Source organism: Rhopalosiphum maidis, chromosome 1 (assembly GCF_003676215.2).
Source record: "Rhopalosiphum maidis isolate BTI-1 chromosome 1, ASM367621v3, whole genome shotgun sequence".
NCBI lineage: Eukaryota > Metazoa > Arthropoda > Insecta > Hemiptera > Aphididae > Rhopalosiphum > Rhopalosiphum maidis.
In genome coordinates this window covers 30,855,072-30,865,988 of record NC_040877.1, presented here as the reverse complement: position 1 = coordinate 30,865,988, position 10,917 = coordinate 30,855,072, and the positions used below count along the sequence as shown (strand labels likewise).

The window sequence follows — 10,917 nt, the reverse complement described above, 5'->3', positions numbered from 1 at the left end:
TTTAGTGATATACATACAATATATTATATAGAACACTTCAGAAAATACACAATAATTAGTATAATATAATTTCAATAGACATTTTGTCTTGGAATGATTATAAACATATTACAATATAAAAAAGAAATACAAGTTATTCTAAAATAGTAAAATCATTACATTATTTTTCTAGAAGTTTATATAATTACAAAAAAATTATTTGCCTAATATGATCCTTATCAATATTATTTATTTAAAATCTGATTATACTCAAGAACAAAAGTTTATTCTCTATATTAAAATACACAATTAAATACAATTTATAATACATGTTAAAATAAAATAAATAAATAATAAAACATTTAAATAAACTATGGTTTTGTACGGTTTAAGTTTTCACTATATACATAATATAAACGGACTTAAATTAATATATTGGAACATAGTTTCTCTAGTTACTTGGATACATACTGTATTTATACATTATTTATGAAATATACATTTGTTGAACAATATTTTTGTTTTTTTTGTATTAATAAAAGAGTATGTAAAATCAATAATAAATACTAAGAAAACAATTATAAATATTTTATGGTCACAATGGAAATCAAGAGTTTTAAACCTGGTAAATTACCATCTTCATTTAACAGAAAAAATTGTGTTTATTTATAACAAACAGATTCTTTATCATCCAATTTTATTTTATAAAAATTGTAGTAATGGAAAATAATGATATGATAATTTAATTTTTAGTAAAATTACTAAAACATTAGTTCAAGAAGCCATTATTAAATATATACTTTATTGAGTTTATGTATTTAAAAAATAATGCTCTTAGTTTTCAAAATAAAAATTCACAAACACTTTTAAATAATAATGGTTTTAGGACTTTTGGAGAATTGTGTTATAATAATAACTGTTAGTTAAAATAGTAAAAACTTACTAACTATTGATGTATTTTAACATGAGCATCATAGTTATATTTACGCATAAATATTTTTCCACATATGTCACAGCTATATGATGCTTTTTTAACATAATTATGAACCAACATGTGTAGGTCTAGGTTACTTTTGCTCAAAAATGACTTGTTACACATTGAACAGGTGAATGGTTTATCACCTGTATAAGATACACTCATCTCATGGGTTCTTTTGTGTACAACAAGATATGAATTTAATTTAAAAGTTCGCCCACAAACATCACATGAATGTAATGTCCCATTTTCATGTCCTGATACATGTTCCTTCAGTTTTGACTTATTTGAAAATTTTTTTGTGCAAATTTGACATGTATATGAAATACGACGTCCAGCGTTTTGTTTTTTGTGTGCTGCTATGTGGCTGACAATTTGAGTTCTAAGTTTATACACTTTGCCACAAAGTGAACATTCAAAACGATTATCTGTACCACAGTGTATGGCTATGTGTTTTTCTAGTCGAGTAGCTTGTTCAAATGTTTTATTACAGATGGCACAACGATGTATTTTATGTTCAGTGTGCATTCGCATATGTTGTTTTAATTGTAAAGGTGTTTTCACCTTATAAAGGCAAAGCTGACAAACTATCCATTCAGATTGACCATTCGACTGTGGAGTATCATTATCACAATTAGGAAAACTAGAATTTTTGCACTGGTTGATAGGTGTTTCAGAGCAAGAAGAAGAACTAGAACTGGTACACGAACTACTTGATTCGCCATCAGAATCGGATGATGACGAAGAAGAAGAACCAGAATTGTTTAAATCATCAGCAGGAGGACTTTCAGCAGTCACATCGCCCATCATAACACTGAAAACAATTTGAAATAAATACACCATATAAAAATTAAAAATTAAATATTTTTATCTAACTAATTTTATTTCAAAGATAATTTATATCACATATTCCTGTAAATGCAATTTATTTTAGTAATGTTAGAATTTAAAAGAAAAATAGATGGAATACCGTTGCTAGATGGTCTTTCCACTCGCGCCACACTACTGTCAATTTCAAATCAAATCCTTTTCTGATTATTGTATTAAGAATGTACGGGTTGTTAAATTTCAAAAATGAAATTAAAAATAAGAATAAAAATTAATTAAAAGTAATTCTCCAAAATCTAAGATATACCTACATTTTAAACTGCAGTAGACACTAATAAGATTCTCATGTTATAATTTTTACTTAACCCTTATGAAATAATTTCTTACTGATCTATTAAATAAAAAAAAATCTACTCTTCCAATTTAATTAAGTTCTAAACATATCTAAGCTTGTATTTTTTATACTAGACAATAGTTACTCCAAAAAGTGTTTAATAGTAACAGGTATATTATATATACATTTTTACTAGGCTGTTATTGTTGAATTATAAAATTATTTTTATGTAGGTATCTATTTATAAATATAATTTTCCAAGTATTATAAGAAATTATTTTAAACAAATATTTGGTATCAACTAATGTGATAACTCACAATATCAACTATTATTTACTATTGTTAAAGATGAACAATGAATAATATTCCACAAGTATAATAAAAATGGAGTAATATTTTAAGTTTATAAACATTAACAAAAATATTTTATACATAAAAATAAAGATATAAAGTACCCACTAGATATTTCAGAAAAAGTGCAGTAGAACGATAAAGACATTATTTTAGTTTCAAAGCTTAATAATAAATTATAATTTTGTAAACATTATAGATGGGCAGCTTTTAACTAGATAGATACAAGGTTACCTATTGTAAATTGTAAGAAACTATTAAAATACACATTTGATTAAATCGACTTACCTATATAAACTCAGTGTATTGGTAACTGATCTAATATAATACGTGTAAAACTTATTTAATCACTTAAAAATTAAAAATGTATATGTATTAAATTACAGTATTGGTTTAGTAAACAATGCATTAATTGCGTTTGGAATATATTAAATAAAATATACAATTATTATTATTATTTATTATAAGTATAAGTTGAATAAAATAAAAACTATATAATATTGTTGTTGATATGGGCGAGCCGTCAAAGTTGGGAACGTATATCCCTATCCATTTCAATTGTTTATCTCCATACGATTGGTCGCGTGATAAATGCTATGCGTCGGTACGTCAATACGTGATTCTTAAAGGCTTAAAAGTTAAAATGAGTAATAATTATAAGAAAAAGCCAGTAAGATTTTTAAACCCGTCATAGCGTCTTCCTTAAATTGTTTGAGTAGCAATAACATTTTAAATTTTAAATAAATAAATAATAATATTATCAGCTTTTTAATATGGCGCTTTTACCACTGTATATTCATGTACTACCAAAGTGGTAAGTACCAATGGTGGTAGTTTACCAAAACACCAAAACATCGCATGAAGCGATAAATATTATTATTATTCATTAATGTTGTCAGTGAAATAAACTAATACGTCATGATATTTATATTTTTATATTGTGATTAAAGCAGAATGATGTTATAGTATATTAATATGATATTATGATTTAAGGGTATATTATGTGTGCGCTGCGCTTCGAAGAAGTCCGTTACTACCATCATACAAGTGCCTGCCGCCCACGCAGCCGAGTAACGCAGGGCACAGATCAACATTGCACTGCTGCAACTGTCTGGTGAGACTTCCGCGTATCACTTATTATCAAATTCAAAATTGAAGACGAGTACGAAAGTGCGATTAGTGCGAACTGTTTTCACGTACGTTTACAACTGCAGATGATTGAAGTGATAATAGTCCGCATGACCATATCCTGTTTTAAGCAAGCACTTTCAGTAATTTAGTCATTTGGTCCATAAGTAATTTTCTACAATTCGTATATGGACAGCCGCGATCAGATCGCAGCCAGTTTTTTGAGAGAACGATTCCTCGGCATAATTTCAAAACTAGAAGGCAAGTATTTTTATAAATAAAGATTTAAAGATTATTTAAGATTTTTATATACTGAAATAATCTGAAAAATATTAAGCTTCAGAATATGAATTTAAATATGTATCATTCAAAAGCTTAAAAATGTAATAGATTTTGAAATAATAAGTGTTGTTTGATAAAATAATTGCTCTGTTTAATAAAAACAAATTATTAAACCATGTTTCTTAGGTGTGTTATAGAACTAAAAGTTATTAACTTAGATATAGACCATAAAAATATTCACATAAGATAATAGAATTTTCTGGTATGAATAATTGTATTCTCTACATATTGCATTTTATAGTATTCAATGCTGTTGATAATGATGTGTATTCAGGGGCAAACTGGGTAAACAACAGATCAGTCAGCAATTTTAAAACTTTGGACCATCTTTTGCCAAAAATTAATGAATTTAATAAAATATTTTTTTTAACAAAATACTATTATGTTTTTATATCACAGTATTCCCTTACATGTCTTTTAAAGATAGTATACACATTTTAGGGATCTTACTATACCATGACCTCATATATGACAATGTTAAACGACCACTTTCAGACTACGAATCAGGCAATTTGATTACCTGATATGTTGTTAGAAAAACAAGATTTATACTAAGAATTAAAACTTTATCATACAAAAAATACTTATTTTAAATCTATAAATATTAGTTTTGGTATAATGATTAATCTTAAATAAATAATTACAACAAATAAAAATAAAATATAAGTATATATTTCTTTTTTAGTTGATTTTTGTCTTGATCAATAGCCTTTAATTTTTTTTTGTACATTCCTTTTTTTTGTCCATCCAAAACTATGTTTAAATTTCACTAGATATTTATTACCATCAATATTACCACTACGCTTGTTTCTTTTAAATTTTTGATATGTTACTAATCTAAATACCTAATATTATTGAAATAGTATGTTTATATAATACTGATATTTTGTTTTAATTTATTACAGTTAAATTTAATAAAGGCGTTTCCTTGCTAGTTTTTTTAAGTTTATAATTTGCATTACATTCAATTAAGAACATCACAATTGTATACTATTTAATTTTTAATATATATTATTAATTACAATTTAAAAATGAAATATAAAGATGAATTCAGTTTTTGAAATGTTTGATATTATGTAACAAAATCTGATAATCACGATTAAAGTTTAAAGATAATATTAAGCAGTCCCAAAGAAAAAAATATTTATATTTATTTTATATTTTTCCATTTCTACAACAAATTCATTTTAGTCGTTGCGTAGTCTGACTGTTTAGATCTTGCCCCTTCATACATGATTAACACTGAAAATAATGAAAACCATATAAAAACTATATGTTTAGAAATTTTGAATTGAGTATATCTCTAATTATAAATTCAATCATTTAGAGAAATTAATTTTATATTTTTATCTATCTTTTCTATTAATCTATATTAAATTATGATGAGCAATAACTATATGTATGCCACTACTGAGCTTCTCTAAAATTACTTATGGGTCTTAACTATTAAGTAAAATAAATTAAAATTATAACTAATATAACATGTATACATGGTATGGATAGGTTAGGTAATATTGGTGTATTCTGATAAATGTCTGTTCTATTTTGATGAGTTTAATCCATATCAAATTAACTTAAAGATTTTCATAGCTTTAATAAATACATAATATTAATATACAAAATTTAATGTTTTAGATAAACATTGTACTGCCATCTTATATGATAATTCTAAAGTGAAAGCTACATTTGTTGTAACGACTGGAGCCTACAACCATATTGCTGTTAAAGATTTACATACTCCAATAGGGATTATTTCAAGTGCTCTAATTAGAACAAAAGATATTCAAAGTCTTGTAATAGATACAGGTAAAAATAATTAATATTATTTATTATTATTTTGTTTTAAAATAATATTTTTTTTCAGGTATTGAAAATGTCTGATTTGGATTTGTTTGTGTCTATTGGTCTTTCTGAGGCTAAGGCTAAAGAAACATTAAAAAATAAAAATTTGACTTCCAATTTAAAAAGTATTATCAATGAATTTCCGAAAACAGATCAACCATTAACTAATTATGGTACTTTATTGTACCACCTAGCTTCCAAGTTAAAAAATCAAGATTCTAAGTATGTAGGTCTGATTGATTTATATATATTTGAAAACAAATTGGATACTCCCCAAAGAATTGATTGCTGTTTGGATTACTTACGCTCATTAATATCTGAAAATATAGATTTATTAGAGTTGGATAAAGCATGTGGGGTTGGTATTGTTATTACACTAGACGAAATAAAACAGACAGTTAAAGACATTATATCTCAAAATAAGAATGAATTATTAGAAAAAAGATATAAGTTTAACACAGGTGGTCTAATGCAAGAAGTTAGAAAACAACTGGTGTGGGCTGACGGAAAAGCTATAAAAAATGAAGTTGACTATCAAATTTTAAATATTTTAGGTGCTAAAACTGAAGCTGATTTAGCACCTGTTCAAAAGCAGAAAAAAGTCAAAGAAATCAAATCTATAGAAAAGAAGACTCTTGTTTATAAACCACTGTCCATTGAAGAGATAATGAGTAAAGTGGACTTCCATAAGCCCGGAGAAAATTTTAAAACTGATGGTTATGTTATTACAAAAAATACAGAAACGTTATTAACACAACATTTAAAAGAAACTAGTGGCAAAGTTATCACTAGATTCCCTCCTGAACCTAATGGAATTTTACACATTGGTCATGCCAAGGCTATAAATATAAATTTCGGATTTGCTAAAGCTTCTAGCGGTGAATGTATTCTCAGGTAAAGACATAAAATTTCATATTACTGATAAATAGGGTCTGTATTTTAAAGTAAAATAAAGAATATAAAAAAGGGCAATAAAAAGCATTTTTAACACAATCTTATATCTACCCATCAAAAATACATTTTATTCTAGGTATTATAGTTATTTTGATAAACGCTAAATTAAGTTTACTGAATACTTTATCTGTGCAAATAATAAAAATAATAAAATATACTGATTAAAGATAATTTTAAGCATAACATCAAAAATGTATAGTCTTTGTAAACTTTTATTGATTTGTATTGTAAATATTTATTTAACTATTATGATCAATTTGTAATTAAACAAATAATATAAAAAAGAAAAAAGCAAAAATAATATTTACCCTTAATCTTAGAAATTATATGTAACATATTTTTATATAATAATTAATTTTCTATAATTATTGATAAAAAAAAAGGCATTTATCTTCCAATCTGAACCCTATTAGTAAAATTAACAAAATTAATTAATTTTGTGTACTTCTAGGTATGATGATACAAATCCAGAGAAAGAAGAAGAAAAATATTTTACAGGTATTAAAGAAATGGTAGAATGGTTAGGCTATAAACCTCATAGAATCACCCATTCTTCAGACTATTTTGATCAACTCTATAATTGGGCTATTGCTCTAACAAAAAAAGGATTGGCTTATGTCTGCCATCAAAAACAACAAGACATGCAAGGATTTAATCCACCACCGTCTCCATGGCGAAATCGTCCAGTTGAGGAAAATCTGTCTTTACTTAATGATATGAAAAATGGAATTTTTGACGAAGGAGAAGCTACATTAAGAATGAAAGTCACTCTTGAAGAAGGTAAACAAGATCCAGTTGCTTATCGTATTAAATTTTTGCCACATCATCGTACTAAAGATAAATGGTGTATATACCCTACATATGATTATACCCATTGTCTCTGTGATTCTATTGAAAATATTACACATTCTCTTTGCACTAAAGAATTTCAAAATCGAAGATCTACATATTACTGGCTGTGCAATTCTTTAGATCTTTATTGCCCTGTACAATGGGAATATGGTCGACTTAATATGAACTATACAGTTGTATCCAAAAGAAAAATTGGTAAATTAATTGAAAATAAAATTGTTAATGATTGGGACGACCCTAGATTGTTTACATTATCAGCATTGCGGCGTAGAGGTTTTCCTGCAAAATCTATAAATTCATTTTGTGCCCGTATGGGTGTAACTGGAGCTCAAGCTATTGTTGATCCACAAATGCTCGAATCTGAAGTTCAAGATTACCTGAATCTTACAGCATCTAGAACTATGGTTGCCCTAGAGCCTTTGAAAATAATAATAACCAACTTTGACAAATTAAATAAGGCATATTCATTAAGTGTTCCTGATTTTCCTAGTGATCCAGATAAAGGTTGGCACGATATCAAGTTCTCATCAGTGTTATATATAGAATCTAGTGATTTTAGTCAAAATCCGGATAAAGATTATCGTCGTTTAACCATTGATCAAACTGTTGGTTTAAGATATGCAGGAATTGTAATCAAAGTGATTAAAGTAATAACTGTTGGGACAACTATAGAAGAAATCCACGTTGAAGCAACAGATGTTAAAACTGCACCAAAACCAAAAGCATTTATACATTGGGTTTCAAATCCTATCGAAATTGAAGTCAGATTATATGATCGATTATTTATGCATAAAAATCCAGAAGATACTAATCAAGTGCCAAATGGTTATCTTAGTGATATTAATTCAGATTCATTGAAAATAGTCAATGCTTATGCTGACATACATATATTAAAATCAGCAGTGTTAATGAATTATCAATTTGAAAGATTGGGATATTTTTGTGTGGACTTGGATTCTAATGATACTAAATTAGTGTTTAATAGGACAATTACATTAAAAGATGGTTCTTCAAAATGAAGATTTTATAATAAAAAATGCATATTTATATTTGATTATTTATGTTATGTTTAAATATTCAATAAAATTATGACATATTGTTCTCTTAAAAAATATATATTTTATTTATAGGATGTTTCTACAGCAAAAGAAAATTATAAGAATATAACTGAACTGTGACCCAAGTTATAGTTCCTTTATTCAATACATGGTTTTCTTATGCCATTCTACAATATTTGACCGTATAAACATGCTTTCATAGTTCCCATTTTCCTCAGCCCTTGTTAGTTGTAACAACATGGTTTTTTAACAAGATAATCTTGAGAAGTTCTGCTAAACAACTACGTTCAAGATTTTCAAATCGATTATTATTTGCATTTGAAATTTTTAGAATACTTAAAATAGGTAAAGATATATACCAATTATTTGTGTTTCTATCTTATTTGCTGAATAAATAACAAAATAACAAGCATTTTGTTTTAAAATTTGTGTTTGTCCCTAAACTTATTCTCTTTTAGAAAAACGTAAATGTTATGTAATGTAAATAGTTAGTATAAATACAATTATATCAATGTATAACATTGATAGTATTATATACTTAGACTTAATACATATTTATGTAGTAGTACTGTAGTAGTCAAATAGACTAGTAGCAGTAGTTTAGACTTGTCACTTGTATAATATACCAGTTTATATATATTACCAGTTTTAGTAAAATAGCCAAAATAGGTTATTTATATAATAGGAATTGTTATCATTATATTATTTAAATATTAGGTACCTAAGTTAATTTTTTAGAATAATAATTAATGGCATATTATTCAATAAGACTTATTTCATTGACTATATTTGTATGCATTAACCGAAAAAACTTCACCCGAGTTGCATTATACAATAAACCGTATATAACTATATAAACATATAGCTCCAACTCGAGCATTATACGAATTTTTTTGAGAATACATTATTTGTTTACCTGCTAAATATTTATTAATTATATTAATGAAATGTTCACTCATTGTAGTAACATTCATATTATTAAACTATCAATATTAGTGTCTAAATAAGATATTATTCGGGTTTTGGTTGTTCCGGGATCGAACCCGTATTAAAATGTGTTCATTAATTTTACTTAAAGGAGTCTGGATTACTTCATTACTCTATGTAATTCAACAAAATACAAATCTAAAACTGAATTACATGTTGAAAAAATGTATTTCAAGACTCCAAGTGACCAAGTGAAACCCCATGCGGCTATGCATATAAAATAAAATATTACAAGCCTGTTAGTAGTGAGTACTATAACAATTGCTAATGTTTATCATCTATTGTGTGTTTACTAACCAGTAATTTAAGAAATATCCAAATATGAAAACTAAATATACGTCTTGAACGTTGTTGTTAAAATAAAGTGATAAAAATAATCACATACCTATTTAATTAGAAAGAAGACATGATGGTAATACCATTCATTAAATTAATAAAAATAATAATCTTTCGTCTTTAATAATAGTAAATAATAATTAATAAATAGAAACATTGAATTCGATAATAAGCCCTTGATAAATTTAATATTTATAAAATTAATTTAACGTTTGTATTATGAAAATGTATTACCTATCATACGCCTATACAATACAATAATATATTATATTATTATACCTAGTTTCGTAATTCGTAGTAAACGTAAATATTAATTATAAAAATGAACTTACAAAATCTAAAAAACCTAGTATTTTTAATAACATATTGGCCTAATATTGCCACCCTAAAGCAACTGTAGAACTGCCTACTGGCCTACTTTGCCTGGCTAATTCCACCACTGTAAGTAACAAATATGATAACATGAATAATGAATAAAGTTTAATTTAGAATTTAGTCCAGTAGAAGTTTGAATGTGGGTACTACCTATGTCTATTATAACATTTCTATATAGTATATACAAATGAGGTTAATGGTAATCAAATAATGTGTCGTATGGTGTGGACTCTGGTCTCGTGGTCGACAATCCAATCAGGCAGTTCTGGTAGCAAAATTCGACCGTAAAACCATGCGCTTTCGTACTTCTCATTTTCCTCAGGTCTCGTTAGTCTTAGAAACATGATTTATACACCAAAATAAATTTGAAAAGTTCCTCTAGTCGACCTCGTTTCAGATTTCCGAATGTTTTTTCAAGCAGGAGATATTTGCATTTAAAATTTTCAAAATTTTTAAAAAATTATTTAAATTAGAAAAAAAAATATATCAAAAAAGTGGAACGCAGTCACTAGAGAAACTTCTCAAGTTTATTTTGGTGTATAAATAACGTGACCATATTTTTTTTTTCTTCAAAG

At 26.3% G+C, this 10,917-nt stretch overlaps 2 protein-coding genes across 2 annotated transcripts; one reads left to right on the top strand and one right to left on the bottom strand.

Annotated features, from left to right (window-relative positions):
• Nucleotides 1-801: 801 nt before the first annotated feature.
• Nucleotides 802-3,005, bottom strand: LOC113561037 (zinc finger protein 616-like). The gene is made up of 2 exons (XM_026967220.1): nt 2,757-3,005; nt 802-1,769 (listed from the first exon to the last, which is right to left on the bottom strand). The coding sequence occupies exon 2, from the start codon at nt 1,763-1,765 to the stop codon at nt 926-928; it is 840 nt and encodes a 279-aa protein (XP_026823021.1). The 5' UTR covers nt 1,766-1,769; nt 2,757-3,005; the 3' UTR covers nt 802-925.
• Nucleotides 3,006-5,602: 2,597 nt separating this feature from the next.
• LOC113561036 (probable glutamine--tRNA ligase) lies at nt 5,603-9,008 on the top strand. Its single transcript, XM_026967218.1, has 3 exons — nt 5,603-5,744; nt 5,803-6,674; nt 7,186-9,008. Exons 2-3 carry the CDS (start codon nt 5,812-5,814, stop codon nt 8,603-8,605), a joined length of 2,283 nt encoding a protein of 760 aa, XP_026823019.1. The 5' UTR covers nt 5,603-5,744; nt 5,803-5,811; the 3' UTR covers nt 8,606-9,008.
• Nucleotides 9,009-10,917: the final 1,909 nt, after the last annotated feature.

What these genes read in the sequence shown, in the direction of transcription:
- LOC113561037 (XM_026967220.1), bottom strand. Translation starts at nt 1,765, where the DNA reads ATGATGGGCGATGTGACTGCTGAAAGTCCTCCTGCTGATGATTTAAAC.
- LOC113561036 (XM_026967218.1), top strand. Translation starts at nt 5,812, where the DNA reads ATGTCTGATTTGGATTTGTTTGTGTCTATTGGTCTTTCTGAGGCTAAG. An exon ending in AGCGGTGAATGTATTCTCAG is followed by an intron (nt 6,675 to 7,185) that starts GTAAAGACATAA and finishes GTGTACTTCTAG; the next exon opens with GTATGATGATACAAATCCAG.